Genomic DNA, 18575 nt, shown 5'->3' on the forward strand with positions numbered 1-18575 from the left:
CAGAGGATGAGAGGAAGGAAAAGTGGAAGAAAGGAAGGAAGAGAGGGTGGAAGAGAGGGAGGAAAAGAGGAAGGAAGAGAGGAAGGAAGAGTGGGAGGAGGAGAGGGAGGAAGAGAGGAAGGAAGAGAGGAAGGAAGAGAGGGAGGAGGAGAGGGAGGAAGAGAGGAAGGAAGAGAGGAAGGAAGAGAGGGAGGAGGAGAGGGAGGAAGAGAGGGAGGAAGAGAAGAAGGAATAGAGGAAGGAAGACAGGGAGGAGGAGAGGAAGGAAGAGAGGAAGGAAGAGAGGGAGGAGTAGAGGGAGGAAGAGAGGGAGGAAGAGAGGAAGGAAGAGAGGAAGGAAGAGAGAGAGGGAGAGGAGGAGGTGCCTGGGGGATCGTCATCATTGTAATACTCCTGTCTGTAGATATCTGTGACAGGCTAAGTGCTGAGTTGTGTCACACATGTTCCTACATGGCAGGTGCACTGACCTGCAGGATTGAATCAGAGAGGAGAAATGAGAGCTTTGAGCTTTGTCCCTACTGGCACCCCATACCCTATACAGTCCGCTATTTTTGACCAGGGCTCTCATCAAAGGTAGTGCACTATATAGGGACTAGTGTGCCCAGGAACAGGGCTAGAAGGGACACGCTGGTAGATATCGAGATTTAAATTGTGTGTAGGGATTGGATGTGAATAGTTAGGAGGACAAAATGGTTTTTGGTCATACAGCACATGCAGTGCATTCTGGGCTTGACGTTTTGTGATTTGTATGGCTTCTCAGAGTGTATGGGAGGAGTATTTTGGTACGTAGTTGTTCAGTCTTTGAGTTGAGACAATATTAAGCTCCTCTTTACACTTTTTGCAGGACTTACTGATCCATAGATCTGGGTTCAGAGCAAAGTAGCAGTTGGTGCATTGGAACGAGAGGGATGGAAGGGCTCCCTGGTCTGTGTCTGTTTCAGGCCTCAGACCTTAATGATGCCATATGGTGAGAGAGGCTGTCTGTCTTGGCATGGTGCCTCTCTCAAACCTCACTAATGAATTAACATCCAATCAATAATGCTATGTCTCTCTCTCTCTCTCTCTCTCTTTCTCTTGTCTCTCTTTCTCTTTTCTCTCTCTCTCTCTCTCTCTCTCTCTCCCTCTTTCTCTTGTCTCTCTTTCTCTTTTCTCTCTCTCTCTCTCTCTCTCTCTCTCTCTCTCTGTATCTCCATCTCTCCCTCTCTCTCTATTTTCTCTCTCTCTCGCTCTCTCACGCTCTCTGTGTCTTTCTCTCTCTGTATCTCCCTCTCTTTTCTCTCTCTGTCTCTCCCTCTCTCTCTGTCTCTCTCTGTCTGTCTCTCTGTCTCTCCCTCCTTCTCTCTTTCTCTCTCTCTCTCTCTCTCTCTCTCTCTCTCTCTCTCTCTCTCTCTCTTTCTCTTTCTCTTTCTCTCTCAGGTGGATCCTTTTGGATGGGTAACATCGCTCCCTGATCGTCCCTGTCCCGGCCCACCTATACAACCCCTGACCCCCCCCCCCCCCCTCCCTTAACACCCTAGTCACCATGACATCTACATCCTGGCCTCAGCTGCTGGCCTTCAAACTGGCCCCTCCACCACATGACCCGGGGAGCCCAGAGAGGATCCTCAGCTGTGAGGAAGAGATCGAGCGTCGTTATGAGATCGTTCCCTCTGTGGCCTGCTCCATGTGCTGCCTCTTCGGTATCATATACTGCTTCTTTGGTAAGATTCTCAACAGCGCTAATCCACTGGGCAAAAAAAAAAACGGGTTGAATAAACATTGTTTCCATGTCGTTTCTACAACAACAACAACAACAACAAAAACATGATTTGTGATGATGTTGAATCAACGTGGAAAACTATTTTTTTTTGTACATTTTTTAAGTCATCAACGTCAGGGAATTTAGTATTTTCTTTTCACCTAACTTTTTACCTAAATTCAATTACACGGTGGGATTTTTGTTGTTGTTGTTGATTTCACGTTGAATTCAGGTTAGTTGACAACTCAAACAAATCAAAACTAGACGTTGCCCAGTGGGAAGTTACCACAACCCGCTTCTTTGGTAAGACCGTAGAGATAATGTCATGTAGAATGTAACGTGTATTCTTTGGTAAGACCGTAGAGATAATGTCATGTAGAATGTAACGTGTATTCTTTGGTAAGACCGTAGAGATAATGTAACGTAGAATGTAACGTGTCCATTGTCTATCAGAATGACTTTTAGTTCATCTTAACTCCACAGCAACGTGTTTAGCTTGTCTTATTGACGATAATCGCCATAACCGCTTGATTTTAATGTGGATAAAAAAATTAAAAAACTGTCACGTCGTCTCGATTCAGAGCGACCGATCTCAGTTAATTGCTGTTGGTTTATAACATAACAGCTGTCATCTCACCACGCTTGTTGCTTCCCAATCTTTTGTGTGATCGAGACAAACCAAGAGAAGGGAGAAAACTGTATGTTAACAGTTTGTTTGTTAGTCGTCTTCGTTAGAGCAAGAAAAAGACAATTGATTTTATCCTCCTCCACTTAACGCACAAAATATATAACCTGGTTTACACAGACGAGCTGGAGAGCAGGAGGTTGTTAATAACCTGGTTTACCCAGACGAGCTGGAGAGCAGGAGGTTGTTGATAACCTGGTTTACCCAGACGAGCTGAAGAGCAGGAGGTTGTTGATAACCTGGTTTACCCAGACGAGCTGAAGAGCAGGAGGTTGTTGATAACCTGGTTTACCCAGACGAGCTGAAGAGCAGGAGGTTGTTAATAACCTGGTTTACCCAGACGAGCTGAAGAGCAGGAGGTTGTTAATAACCTGGTTTACCCAGACGAGCTGGAGAGCAGGAGGTTGTTAATAACCTGGTTTACCCAGACGAGCTGGAGAGCAGGAGGTTGTTAATAACCTGGTTTACCCAGACGAGCTGAAGAGCAGGAGGTTGTTGATAACCTGGTTTACCCAGACGAGCTGAAGAGCAGCAGGTTGTTAATAACCTGGTTTACCCAGACGAGCTGAAGAGCAGGAGGTTGTTGATAACCTGGTTTACCCAGACGAGCTGAAGAGCAGGAGGTTGTTAATAACCTGGTTTACCCAGACGAGCTGAAGAGCAGGAGGTTGTTGATAACCTGGTTTACCCAGACGAGCTGAAGAGCAGGAGGTTGTTGATAACCTGGTTTACCCAGACGAGCTGAAGAGCAGGAGGTTGTTGATAACCTGGTTTACCCAGACGAGCTGGAGAGCAGGAGGTTGTTAATAACCTGGTTTACCCAGACGAGCTGAAGAGCAGGAGGTTGTTGATAACCTGGTTTACCCAGACGAGCTGAAGAGCAGGAGGTTGTTGATAACCTGGTTTACCCAGACGAGCTGGAGAGCAGGAGGTTGTTAATAACCTGGTTTACCCAGACGAGCTGAAGAGCAGCAGGTTGTTAATAACCTGGTTTACCCAGACGAGCTGAAGAGCAGGAGGTTGTTAATAACCTGGTTTACCCAGACGAGCTGGAGAGCAGGAGGTTGTTAATAACCTGGTTTACCCAGACGAGCTGGAGAGCAGGAGGTTGTTAATAACCTGGTTTACCCAGACGAGCTGGAGAGCAGGAGGTTGTTAATAACCTGGTTTACCCAGACGAGCTGGAGAGCAGGAGGTTGTTAATAACCTGGTTTACCCAGACGAGCTGAAGAGCAGCAGGTTGTTAATAACCTGGTTTACCCAGACGAGCTGAAGAGCAGCAGGTTGTTAATAACCTGGTTTACCCAGACGAGCTGAAGAGCAGGAGGTTGTTTCACAGGGCCTCAGCTGTAGTTTACACCCAGATTGTAATCTGATGGTTGATCCTTGTGGTAGAGGAAGACAGTGGGCTGGGAGTCAGAGTACAGGAGCACATTCACTAATGAACTCTTTCTCGCTCTCTCTCTCGTTCTCTCTTTATTGTTATCTCGCTCTGTCTTTCTCTCTCTCTTTATATCTATCTCTCTCTTCTCTCTCTCGTTATCTCTCTCTCTCTTACTCTCTCTCTCTCTTGCTCTCTCTCTTGCTCTCTCTTTCTCTCTCTCTTTCTCTATCTTTCTCTCTCTCTCTCCCTCTCTCTCACCGTCTCTCTCTCCTTCCTCTCTAGCTCCTCTCTCTTTATCCCTATGTCTCTCTCTCTCTCCTCTCTTTTTATCCCTATGTCTCCTCTCTCTCTCTCCTTAAGCTCTCCCTTGACTATTCATCATTAAAGAGGAATAATTGTCATAAGATATAAGCTCAAATGTTCATAATTTAAAGGAATAGCATAACTAGGTTAACTCAGCTATAGAAAATGTCATCTTTTTATGCAACCTCCCTCTCCCAACCCACCCACCCAGCTCTGTACAGTATAGCTTTACGCTTGTCTCTTTCTTTCTTTGACTCTCTCTCTCCTTTTTTTCTCTCCCATCTCCTCCTCCATGCTGTCTGTCTGTCCCTGACCTGGCTCTATATCTCTCAGCCAAGCCTGACTGTCTGTGTAGCTCTGACCTGTCTCTATATCTCTCAGCCGAGCCTGCCTGTCTGTCATTGACCTGTCCCTATATCGCTCAGCCAAGCCTGCCTGTCTGTGTATCTCTGACCTGTCTCTATATCGCTCAGCCGAGCCTGCCTGTCTGTCATTGACCTGTCCCTATATCGCTCAGCCAAGCCTGACTGTCTGTGTAGCTCTGACCTCTCTCTATATCTCTCAGCCAAGCCTGACTGTCTGTGTATCTCTGACCTGTCTCTATATCGCTCAGCCATGCCTGACTGCCTGTGTATCTCTGACCTGTCTCTATATCGCTCAGCCATGCCTGACTGCCTGTGTATCTCTGACCTGTCTCTATATCGCTCAGCCATGCCTGACTGCCTGTGTATCTCTGACCTGTCTCTATATCGCTCAGCCATGCCTGACTGTCTGTGTATCTCTGACCTGTCTCTATATCTCTCAGCCAAGCCTGACTGTCTGTGTATCTCTGACCTGTCTCTATATCGCTCAGCCAAGCCTGACTGTCTGTGTAGCTCTGACCTCTCTCTATATCGCTCAGCCAAGCCTGACTGCCTGTGTATCTCTGACCTGTCTCTATATCGCTCAGCCATGCCTGACTGCCTGTGTATCTCTGACCTGTCTCTATATCTCTCAGCCAAGCCTGACTGTCTGTGTATCTCTGACATGTCTCTATATCGCTCAGCCATGCCTGACTGCCTGTGTATCTCTGACCTGTCTCTATATCGCTCAGCCATGCCTGACTGCCTGTGTATCTCTGACCTGTCCCTATATCGCTCAGCCAAGCCTGACTGTCTGTGTATCTCTGACCTGTCTCTATATCGCTCAGCCATGCCTGACTGCCTGTGTATCTCTGACCTGTCCCTATATCGCTCAGCCAAGCCTGACTGTCTGTGTATCTCTGACCTGTCTCTATATCGCTCAGCCAAGCCTGACTGTCTGTGTATCTCTGACCTGTCTCTATATCGCTCAGCCATGCCTGACTGCCTGTGTATCTCTGATCTGTCTCTATATCTCTCAGCCAAGCCTGACTGTCTGTGTATCGCTAATCTGTTTCTATATTTCTCAGCCAAGCCTGACTGTCTGTGTATCTCTGACCTGTCTCTATATCGCTCAGCCATGCCTGACTGCCTGTGTATCTCTGACCTGTCTCAATATCGCTCAGCCATGCCTGACTGTCTGTGTATCTCTGACCTGTCTCTATATCGCTCAGCCAAGCCTGACTGTCTGTGTATCGCTAATCTGTTTCTATATTTCTCAGCCAAGCCTGACTGTCTGTGTATCTCTGACCTGTCTCTATATCGCTCAGCCAAGCCTGACTGTCTGTGTATCGCTAATCTGTTTCTATATTTCTCAGCCAAGCCTGACTGTCTGTGTATCGCTAATCTGTTTCTATATTTCTCAGACAAGCCTGACTGTCTGTGTATCTCTGACCTGTCTCTATATCGCTCAGCCAAGCCTGACTGTCTGTGTATCGCTAATCTGTTTCTATATTTCTCAGCCAAGCCTGACTGTCTGTGTATCGCTAATCTGTTTCTATATTTCTCAGACTACCTTGATGTGGTTATTTAAATCTTCTTCTTCTTTACATTACTCTACATCAATATTTTTTTTTCAAACTTTTTCTTTCAAACGTTCTGACTCACTTTTTAACCACCTCAAATCACAGCAAATAACATAACAATATACTGTATATAACATAACAATATACTGTACATAATATAACAATATACTGCACATAATATAACAATATACTGTACATAATATAATAATATACTGTATATAACATAACAATATACTGTATATAATATAATAATATACTGTATATAACATAACAATATACTGTATATAACATAACAATATACTGTATATAACATAACGATATACTGTACATAATATAAGAATATACTGCACATAATATAACAATATACTGTATATAATATAGTCACATACTGTATATAACATAACAATATACTGTATATAATATAATAATATACTGTATATAACATAACGATATACTGTATATAACATAACAATATACTGTATATAACATAACAATATACTGTATATAACATAACAATATACTGTACATAATATAACAATATACTGCACATAATATAATCATATACTGTATATAACATAACAATATACTGTATATAACATAACAATATACTGTACATAATATAACAATATACTGCACATAATATAACAATATACTGCACATAATATAGTCACATACTGTATATAATATTTTCACGTTGTATTAGTTGTATGTACGGGATACACATGGTATACAAATCAAATCAAATTCTGACTAAAATACAGTAGAATAGAATACAGTATATACATATGAGATGAGTAAAGCAGTATGTAAACATTATTAAAGTGACGAGTGTTCCATTATTAAAGTGACCAGGGATTCCATGTCTATGTACACAGGGCAGCATCCTCTAAGGTGCAGGGTTGAGTAACCGGGTGGAAGCCGGCTAGTGATGGCTATTTAACAGTCTGATGGCATTGAGATTGAAGCTGTTTTTCAGTCTTTCGGTCCCAGCTTTGATGCACCTGTACTGACCTCACCTTCTGGATGATAGCTGGGGTGAACAGGCAGTGGCTCGGGTGGCTGTTGTCCTTGATGATCTTTTTGGCCTTCCTGTGACATCGGCTGCTGTAGGTGTCCTGGAGGGCAGGCAGTGTGCCCCGGTGATGCATCTGGCAGACCGCACCACCCTCTGGAGAGCCCTGCGGTTGTGGGCGGTGCGGTTGCTGTACCAGGCGGTGATACAGCCTGACAGAATGCTCTCAATTGTACATCTGTAAAAGGGTTTTAGGGGCCAAGACACATTTCTTCAGCCTCCTGAGGTTGAAGAGGCGCTGTTGCGCCTTCTTCACCACACTGTCGGTGTGTGTGGACCATTTCAGATCGTCAGTGATGTGTACGCCGAGGAACTGGAAGCTTTCCACCTTCTCCACTGCGGTCCCGTCGATGTAGATAGGATAGGGGGGTGCTCCCTCTGCTGTTTCCTGAAGTCCACAATCAGGTCCTTCATTTTGTTGACGTTGAGTGAGAGGTTATCTTCCTAGCACCACTCTCCCAGGGCCCTCACCTCCACCTTGTAGGCTCTCTCGTCATTGTTGGTAATCAGGCCTACTACTGTTGTGTCGTCTGCAAACTTGATGATTGAGTTGTAGGCGTGCTTGGCCACGCAGTCATGGGTGAACAGGGAGTACAGGAGAGGGCTGAGAACGCACCCTTGTGGGGCCGCAGAGTCAAGGATCAGCGAAGTGGAGGCATTGTTTCCTACCTTCAGCACCTGGAGGCGGGCCGTCAGGAAGTCCAGGACCCAGTTGCACAGGGCAGGGTTCAGACCCAGGGCCCTAAGCTTAATGATGAGCTTGGAGGGTACTATGGTGTTGAATGCTGAGCTGTAGTCAATGAACAGCATTCTTACATAGGTATTCCTCTTGTCCAGATGGGATAGAGCAGAGTGATGGCGATTGCATTGTCTGTGGACCTGTTGGGGCGGTAAGCAAATTCGGAGTGGGTCATCGGGTGACAGGTAGGGTGGAGGTGATATGATCCTTAACTAGCCTCTCAAAGCACTTCATGATGACAGAAGTGAGTGCTACGTGGCAATAGTCATTTAGTTCAGTTACCTTTGCTTTCTTGGGTACAGGAACAATGGTGGACATATTGAAGCAAGTGAGGACAGCAGACTGGGATAGAGAGTGATTGAATATGTCCATAAACACCCAAGCCAGCTGGTCTGTGCATGCTCTGAGGACGCGGCTAGGGATGCCGTCTGGGCCGGCAGCCTTGCGAGGGTTAACACTGTCGTGTCTTTGGGGGTACCATTAAACTGAAGATATGTTTATCAATTAGCTCCCTGTAATTATTATCACGCGATTAAACTGATTAATCGTTTAATTGTAATTAACTAGGAGATCGGGGCACCAAGGAGAATATTCAGATTACAAAGCTATAATTTTCCTAATATAACTTTCCTGTACTAGAATATTATATCCTATTATAGTATAGGCCGATTATCTTCTGGTTTAAATGGTGTATTTACCTCTAGTCCAGTCTCATTCCAAACGTCGTAAATTGTTGTATCTCCACGAACCCAGTCTTTACTAAAATCATCCATACATCAATTGTCTTAAAATCATTTATTTACTACACTAAGTAATTAACAGAAAACATACAAACAGTAATTATCGTCACAAAGGATTGGTAGAGGAATGTGCCCTTGTGGGCTAAACAGGCAGGTCGGCCTGTTGAACAATGGGTCATAAACGGTCAGCTGAGAAGTTACACAGAGTTCATTAATATTAACAATTGACAATTGAAGGCTCACTCATTCGGGAACAATTGCAATCAATATATATTTACGCTCAGTGTGTCGTCGTTCTTTGTTGGAGAGTTCAGTTCTGTTGGAGAGTCTCTCTCTCGGTTAGAATGGATCTTTCAAAGCGACATTCATTAATGTCGTTATAGAATGGATGTTTCGTTGGTCTTCGCATTCGATGATATAATTTACTTAGCTGCAGACTAATAATTAATATCAAAGACTTGTTCTTATTCTGTCGGTCTCGATAGTCTAAAAGTTAACCACGTGGTATAGTTCACTTTCAGTAGAGTACTTGGATGGTCAAACCTATGGGCCAACTCAATGGAGTGGAGGCCTGGTCTGGGGAAATGTAAATCAAGGGGTGTTTTATAGTGCCCATCGAACAGGCTTGTCAAATGACGCCTGGTCCTGTATGGGTCCCTGGGGGCGTGCCCATGACTGAGCTAGACTTGGTTACAGAAATACAATTCTATCACATTACATCAGTACATAGCATCTCAATGTCTTACAAAAGCTTTATCCTTATTAATACATTCTATACAACCATTATGATGCTATTATATAAACAGTTTTATGGTAATATGGCTATATTGTCTCTTCTGAGTATCACAAAATTGTACCAAGCGGATCAGTTCGTAGCTGGATTCTTCACCAATCTTCCATACCTTCTCCAGAACACAAAATGTCGCTTGGCTCTCCAATTCTATGAGTTGGAAGAATTTCCTGTGTCTCTCTATGGGCCATGTGGCCAGAGACTCTCCTGGAATTTTAGAGTTTTTACAACCCTTTACACACAGGGTGGATTGGGGGGAAGGTAGGTTGGGTGGTGGTGCAAAAGGGAGGGGGTCAACTGTCCTCCCTGTACCAAAAGAGGCCAACGTCATGACAACACACTTAAATGTCTTACTCACATCGGCCACGGAGAAGGAGAGCCCACAGTCCTTGGTAGCGGGCCGCGTCGGTGGCACTGTGTTATCCTCAAAGTGGAGGAAGAGAAGGTGTTTAGCTTATCTGTAAGCAAGACATCTGTGACGTTGCTGGTTTTCCCTTTGTAGTTCGTGATTGTATGTAGACCCTGCCACATATGACTCGTGTCTGACCCATTGAATTGCGACTCCACTTTGTCTTTGTACTGATGTTTTGGCTGTTTGATTGCCTTACAGGGGGAATAACTACACTGTTTGTATTCTGCCATATTCCCAGTCACCTTGCCATGGTTAAATGCAGTGGTTCGCTCTTTCAGTTTTGCGTGAATGTTGCCATCTATCCACGGTCTCTGGTTTGGGTAGGTTTTAATAGTCACAGTGGGTACAACATCTCCTATACACTTCCTGATGAAATTAGTCACCGTATCCTTGTATTCGTCAATGTTATTCTCAGAGGCTACCCGGAACATATCCCAGTCCACGTGATCAAAACAATGTTAAAGCATGGATTCCGATTGGTCAGACCAGCTTTGAATAGTCCTTTGCACGGGTACTTCCTGATTGAGTTTCTGCCTATATGAAAGGAAAAGCAAAATGGAGTTGTGATCAGATTTGCCGAAGGGAGGGCGGGGGAGGGCCTTGTAGGCATTTCGAAAAGTTGTGTAGCAGTGGTCCAATGTTTTTCCAGAGTGAGTACCACAGTCAATGTGTTGACTATAGAACTTTGGAAGCGTTTTCCTCAAATTTGCTTTGTTAAAATCCCCAGCTACAATAAATGCGGCCTCAGGATAGATGGTTTCCAGTTTTGCATAAAGTCCAGTGTAGTTTGTTGAGGGCCGTCGTGGTATCGGCTTGAGAGGGAATATACATGTCTGTGAATATAACCAAAGAAAATGATCTTGGGAGGTAATACAGTCTGCATTTGATTGTGAGGTATTCTAGGTTGGGTGAACAAAATAACTTGAGTCTCTGTACGTAATCACAATTAAACCATGAGTAGTTAATCATGAAACATACAGCCCCGCCTTTCTTTTCCCCTGGAGAGTTCTTTATTCCTGTCTGTGCGATGTACTGAGAACCCAGCTGGCTATATGGACGGGGACAGTATATCCGGAGAGAACCATGTTCCTGTGAAACAGAGTATGTTACAATCCCCGATGTCTCTCTGGAAGGAGATCCTCGCCCTGAGCTCATCTATTTTATTATCCAGAGACTGAACATTAGCGAGTAATATCCTCGGAAGCGGTGGATGGTGTGCACGCCACCTGAGTCGGACAATAAGTCCACTCCGAATACCTCTTCTCCACCGGCAGGGTTTTGGAGCAGCCTCTGGAATAAGTTCAATTGCCCTGGTGTGTACGAACAAAGATTCCATTTCGGAAAAGTTGTATTCTTGGCCGTATTGCTGGTGAGTTACCGCCGCTCTGATATCCAAAAGTTGTTACTGGCATGATGTAATAACACAAACAAAAATACTGGGCTGATAATGTAAGAATTAACACGCAAAAAAAAAAGAATGACTGCAAAGTTGCTTCGGAGGTAGTAGCAGAGCTGCCATATCTGTCGGTGTCATTTTCGCATCCAACTAAATTCTCACTTGCAGGTTCCTTCTCGACAATGCAACAACAATAAGATGTCTGTGTGGGTGTGTGTCTGTGTGGGTGGGTGTCTGTGTGGGTGGGTGGGTGTCTGTGTGGGTGGGTGTCTGTGTGGGTGGGTGTCTGTGTGGGTGTGTGTCTGTGTGGGTGGGTGGGTGTCTGTGTGGGTGTGTGTCTGTGTGGGTGTGGGTGTGTGTCTGTGTGGGTGGGTGTCTGTGTGGGTCGGTGTCTGTGTGGGTGGGTGTCTGTGTGGGTGGGTGTATGTGTGGGTGAGTGTCTGTGTGGGTGGGTGTCTGTGTGGGTGTGTGGGTGGGTGTCTGTGGGTGGGTGTCTGTGTGGGTGGGTGTCTGTGTGGGTGGGTGTCTGTGTGTGTGGGTGTCTGGGTGGGTGTCTGTGTGGGTGGGTGTCTGTGTGGGTGGGTGGGTGTCTGTGTGGGTGGGTGTCTGTGTGTCTGTGTGGGTGTCTGTGTGGGTGGGTGTCTGTGTGGGTGGGTGTCTGTGTGGGTGGGTGGGTGTCTGTGTGGGTGGGTGGGTGTCTGTGTGGGTGGGTGTCTGTGTAGGGTGGGTGGGTGTCTGTGTGGGTGTGTGTCTGTGTGGGTGGGTGTCTGTGTGGGTGGGTGTCTGTGTGGGTGTCTGTGTGGGTGGGTGTCTGTGTGGGTGAGTGTCTGTGTGGGTGGGTGTCTGTGTGGGTGGGTGACTGTGTGGGTGGGTGTCTGTGTGAGTGGGTGTCTGTGTGGGTGGGTGTCTGTGTGGGTGTGTGTCGTGTGGGTGTGTGGGTGGGTGGGTGTCTGTGTGTGTCTGTGTGGGTGAGTTAGTGCAGTTATCCTAGACTCTCTAGACTAACCTGTTGTGTCTCTCTCTCCTCCTGCAGGTTTCCGCTGCTTCAAGGCAGTGATGTTCTCTAATCTCTCTCCTGTCTGGCCTGCAGGCTCTAATCCAGGGGTGGGCAACTTTGATGGGAGTGGGGGGGGGGGGGATTTAGAAATGTTATAACGAATTTCTTGCAATGCTACACATTTTGCCATAGGGTGGAGAGAAATATTTTGAATGTTTGCAGTATGATATCTGAGTGTGACTGACTAACAAAATCAGTTGGGGGGGGTCCCCCGGCCAGTAATTCAACCATGATAACAAGTTTAATAGCTGGCACCGAAACTAATTTAGCAATGTAAAAAATGTTAGCGGACATGGGCTAATTGACTGACTATCAGAGACATAACAAGTTTAAAAAAAATTGCTTATGGACAACCAAGGTTAGAAATGGCATCTTGGTGTATTCTACTATTCTGTCAACAGTAAGTTGAGACCAATGACCTGTATATATATAAACCCTGGAATGCTGATGCTATGTTTTAGACATGGAGAGGCTTTGAAGCCACCGGTCCTCCATATTGGAACTCCTCAGAAAAAACTGTCTTCCATATGAATGAATGGAATTTTACAGTATTTCATTTAAAATGTTTCAAGGACAAAATTATGTGTTTTTAAGTATTTTTTGTTGTTGTAGTGGGGACAGTAACATTTTCCAAACATTGTAAGAAAAATTTAAGAACATTTGTTTTTAGCGCACATAATGTAATTTAAAAGTATGTCTGTTTGTCTGTCCTTCAGGCTCTAACATGTCTGTCTGTCTGTCTGTCTGTCTGTCTGTCTGTCTGTCTGTCTGTCTGTCTGTCTGTCTGTCTGTCTGTCTGTCTGCCCTTCAGGCTCTAACCCTCCTCTCCTCTCCTCTCCTCTCCTCTCCTCTCCTCTCCTCTCCTCTCCTCTCCTCTCCTCTCCTCTCCTCTCCTCTCCTCTCCTCTCCTCTCCTCTCCTGTCCTCTTCCTCTCCTCTCCTGTCCTCTTCCTCTCCTCTCCTCTCCTCTCCTCTCCTCTCCTCTCCTCTCCTCTCCTCTTCCTGTCCTCTCCTCTCCTCTCCTCTCCTCTCCTGTCCTCTCCTCTCCTGTCCTCTCCTCCTTTCAGGCTTTAACCTGTCTCTCTCTCCTCTCCTCCTCTCAGGCTTTAACCTGTCTCTCTCTCTCCTCTCCTCCTCTCAGGCTTTAACCTGTCTCTCTCTCTCCTCTTCTCCTCTCAGGCTTTAACCTGTCTCTCTCTCTCCTCTCCTCCTCTCAGGCTTTAACCTGTCTCTCTCTCTCTCCTCTTCTCCTCTCCAGGTTACCGTTGCTTCAAGGCAGTGATGTTCCTAACAGGCTTGATGTTTGGCTCCGTCATCATCTTTCTGCTGTGTTATAAAGAGCGTGTTCTGGACACCCAGCTGAGTGTGGAGGCCTCGGTGGGCATCGGCCTGGGCATCGGTACCCTCTGTGGCCTGGTCACCATGCTGGTACGCTCTGTTGGACTTTACATGGTGGGGCTCCTGCTGGGACTGCTGCTGGGCATCGCTTCGCTGGTAAATAAGAGAATACAGTCTTTATCTGTGTGTGTTTGTGTGTTTGTTGTTGAGTGGGTGTGTGTGTGTGTGGGGGTGGGGTTGTGTGTTTTGTTGAGTGTGTGTGTGTGTGTGTTTTGTTTAAGTCTGGAAGAAAATTAACACTTTTTTTATTTATTTTTATGTAATTCCCCTTTTAGTTGCACATCTAGCGAGTGAGGAATGTCTAATGTAATCTTCTAGTGATGGTTCTATACTGCTGCAGCTCATTTCATGACAACGTTTACAAATAATTAATAATAGATACAAATGGTATACTTCCTCCTGGTATACTTCCTCCTGATATACTTCCTCCTGGTATACTTCCTCCTGGTATACTTCCTCCTGATATACTTCCTCCTGATATACTTCCTCCTGATATACTTCCTCCTGATATACTTCCTCCTGGTATACTTCCTCCTGGTATACTTCCTCCTGATATACTTCCTCCTGATATACTTCCTCCTGATATACTTCCTCCTGATATACTTCCTCCTGGTATACTTCCTCCTGATATACTTCCTCCTGGTATACTTCCTCCTGATATACTTCCTCCTGGTATACTTCCTCCTGATATACTTCCTCCTGATATACTTCCTCCTGATATACTTCCTCCTGGTATACTTCCTCCTGATATACTTCCTCCTGATATACTTCCTCCTGATATACTTCCTCCTGGTATACTTCCTCCTGATATACTTCCTCCTGATATACTTCCTCCTGGTATACTTCCTCCTGATATACTTCCTCCTGATATACTTCCTCCTGATATACTTCCTCCTGGTATACTTCCTCCTGATATACTTCCTCCTGGTATACTTCCTCCTGATATACTTCCTCCTGATATACTTCCTCCTGATATACTTCCTCCTGGTATACTTCCTCCTGATATACTTCCTCCTGGTATACTTCCTCCTGGTATACTTCCTCCTGATATACTTCCTCCTGATATACTTCCTCCTGATATACTTCCTCCTGATATACTTCCTCCTGATATACTTCCTCCTGATATACTTCCTCCTGATATACTTCCTCCTGATATACTTCTGCCAGGTAAGACTACTTTGCAGTTAACATTTAATTGAGGAGGTTTTGGGGGAAGTATTTCTGTCAACCCACAAGACGGTTATAACATCAACTGTCTAGAGAGTGTGTAGCAAACGGGCGCACCAGACCGAAACGGGCGCACCAGGCCGAAACGGGCACACCAGACCGAAACGGGCACACCAGGCCGAAACACCGAAACGGGCACACCAGACCGAAACGGGCGCACCAGGCCGAAACGGGCACACCAGACCGAAACACCAAAATGGGCACACCAGACCGAAACGGGCGCACCAGACCGAAACACCGAAATGGGCACACCAGACCGAAACACCGAAACGGGCGCACCAGACCGAAACACCGAAACGGGCGCACCAGACCGAAACACCGAAACGGGCGCACCAGACCGAAACGGGCGCACCAGACCGAAACGGGCGCACCAGACCGAAACGGGCGCACCAGCCCGACCGACAGGGCAATATTGCTGGAAATGAATTGTCAGATATTGTTTTAGGTTTGGCATTTTAAGCCAATAGAGGCTAGCCAGTGGTGGGATAATGTCAATGTTAGATTGATTAGATTGATTAGTAGCTGGGAGATTGCATTGTCTGAGCTTGCGCTATCAAACCAGGAAATGTTTTCCTGATGTACTATTGGCTATCTGAATAAACTAAAACTTAACACAAATCTCTCCATTCAGGTGGTAATGGAGGAGTTCCACCACCCCCGGACGGTGTGGGTTCCCCTGGGGGTGTTGTTGGGGTCAGGCATGCTGTTCGCCGTCCTTACCCTCCAATGGCAGCGCTTCTTCACCACCCTCTCCACCGCTGTGTTTGGCTCGGCTGTCATCACCGTCACTGTGGACTATTTCATCGAATTGTTTGCTCTTGTCAGGTATATTAAAGACACATATATTACAGATGCATATTATATATTACAGATACATATTATGTATTACAGATGATATATATATCAGAGGATATTATATATCACAGACACATATTATACATTGCATATGATATTATAAATTACAGATACATATTATATATCACAGATACATATTATATATTACAAATACGTATTATATATTACAGATAAATATTATATATCACAGATACATATTTTATATTACAGATATTATATGTTACATATGATATTATATATTACAGATACATGTTATATATTTATATGATATTATATATTAGATATGATATTATATATTATATATTACAGATTATATTATATGTTACATATGATAATATATGTTACAGATGATATTATATATTACAGATACATATTTTATATTACACATGATATTATATATCACAGATTATATTATATATTACATATACATATGATATATTACATATGATATTATATATTACATATGATAATATATGTTTTATATTACACATGATATTATATATTACAGATTATATTATATATTACATATACATATGATATATTACAGATACGTATTATATATTACTGATGATATTGTATATTACATATGATATTATATATTTATATGATATTATATATTACATATGATATTATATATTATATATTACTGATGATATTATATATTACTGATGATATTATATATTACAGATACATATTATCTATTTATATGATATTATATATTACATATGATATTATATATTATATTATATGTTACATATGATATTATATATTACAAATTATATTATATATTACAGATGATATTATATATTACACATGATATTATATATTACAGATCATATTATATATTTATATGATATTATATATTACACATGATATTATATATTACATATACATATGATATATTACAGATACGATATTATATATTACTGATGATATTATATATTACAGATCATATTATATATTTATATGATATTATATATTACACATGATATTATATATTACATATACATATGATATATTACAGATACGTATTATATATTACTGATGATATTGTATATTACAGATTATATGATATGTTACATATGATATTATATATTACAGATGATATTATATATTACAGATCATATTATATATTTATATGATATTATATATTACAGATGATATTATATATTACAGATTATATTATATATTTATATGATATTATATATTACAGATCATATTATATATTTATATGATATTATATATTACATATGATATTATATATTACAGATTATATTATATATTACATATGATATTATATATTAGAGAATATATTATATATTACAGAACATATTATATATTACAGATCATATTATATATTACTGATGATATTATATATTACAGATTATATTATATATTACAGATTATATTATATATTTATATGATATTATATATTACAGATTATATTATATATTACAGATCATATTATATATTACTGATGATATTATATATTACAGATTATATTATATATTACAGATTATATATTTATATGGTATTATATATTACAGATTATATTATATATTACAGATTATATTATATATTACAGATCATATTATATATTACAGATTATATTATATATTACAGATCATATTATATATTACAGATCATATTATATATTACAGATTATATTGTATATTACAGATGATATTATATATTACAGATCATATTATATATTACTGATGATATTATATATTACAGATTATATTATATATTACAGATTATATTATATATTACAGATACATATTTGAGAGGATCAAGGTGGCTCCGCCCCGTCCTGTCTGCTGGTTCACCTGGGTCATCATGGGGGTGTGGCCTGTACTGGCATTGCTGGGGGTCCTCATCCAATGGAAGGTCACCGCCGAGGGATACTCACACACTGAGGGTAAGTCTGAACCCTAACCGTTAACCCTTAACCCTTAACCCTAACAGAGGGATACTCACACACTGAGGGTGCTGTCTTGCCAGCTCCTGTGGTCATTGTCATGCCAAGTTTAAACGTAGTCCTAGACATGATTAAGCTTAGTCCAAGACAAACAAAGAAAAGGGCCCAGGACAAGGCTTAAAAGAAAACTTCAAACAATTTGAACTTCATATTCATCCTCTCCAGCACCACCCCAACATCAACATATGTGAAAATGACGCCTTTTTTTGTAGTTTTTTGGGGGGTTTTGTAGTTAAAAAGATCGAGCATGATGAGCTTTTCATCAGGTGATTTTAACCACATCCTCATCTAGCTTTTTTACTACTAAACATAGACATGCCCCATTTTCACATACACTATACACTGTATACAAAAGTATGTGTACTCCCCTCTCTCAAATAGGTGCACTTGACTATTTCAGCCATACCCGTTGCTAATAGTTGTATAAAATCGAGCACACAGCCATGCAATCTCCACAGACAAACATTGGCAGTAGAATGGCCTCTCGGAACAGCTCATTGACTTTCAACGTGACACCGTCATGGGATGCCACCTTTCCAACAAGTCAGTTCGGCAAATTTCTGTCCAGCTAGAGCTGTTATTGTGAAGTGGAAACGTCTAGGAGCAAAAACGGCTCAGCCACGAAGTGGTAAGCCACACAAGATCACAGAAAGGGACCACCAAGTGCTGAAGCGCGTAGCACGTAAAAATCATCTGTCCTCGTCCGCAACACTCACTGTTGAGTTCCAAACTGCCTCTGGAAGCAACGTCAGCACTAGAACTGTTGGTCAGGAGCTTCATGAAATGGGTTTCCATGGCCGAGCACCTGCACACAAGCCTAAGATCACCATGCTCAATGCCAAGCATAGGCTGGAGTGGTGTAAAGCTTGCCGCCA

The 18575-nt window shown here is 42.7% G+C and overlaps 1 protein-coding gene across 2 annotated transcripts in view; it reads left to right on the forward strand.

Annotated features, from left to right (window-relative positions):
• The window catches only part of tmem198aa (transmembrane protein 198aa), a 90788-nt gene that overhangs the window by 53362 nt on the left and 18851 nt on the right, over window positions 1-18575 (forward strand). For both annotated transcript variants that reach the window (XM_045704903.1, XM_014165683.2), the window contains exons 2-5: window positions 1417-1700; window positions 13498-13733; window positions 15496-15689; window positions 17495-17640. In XM_045704903.1, the coding sequence (XP_045560859.1) occupies window positions 1523-1700; window positions 13498-13733; window positions 15496-15689; window positions 17495-17640 (754 nt within the window). In that variant the 5' untranslated portion in view covers window positions 1417-1522. The remainder of the gene's footprint in view (window positions 1-1416; window positions 1701-13497; window positions 13734-15495; window positions 15690-17494; window positions 17641-18575) is intronic.

Source organism: Salmo salar, chromosome ssa21 (genome assembly GCF_905237065.1).
Source record: "Salmo salar chromosome ssa21, Ssal_v3.1, whole genome shotgun sequence".
NCBI lineage: Eukaryota > Metazoa > Chordata > Actinopteri > Salmoniformes > Salmonidae > Salmo > Salmo salar.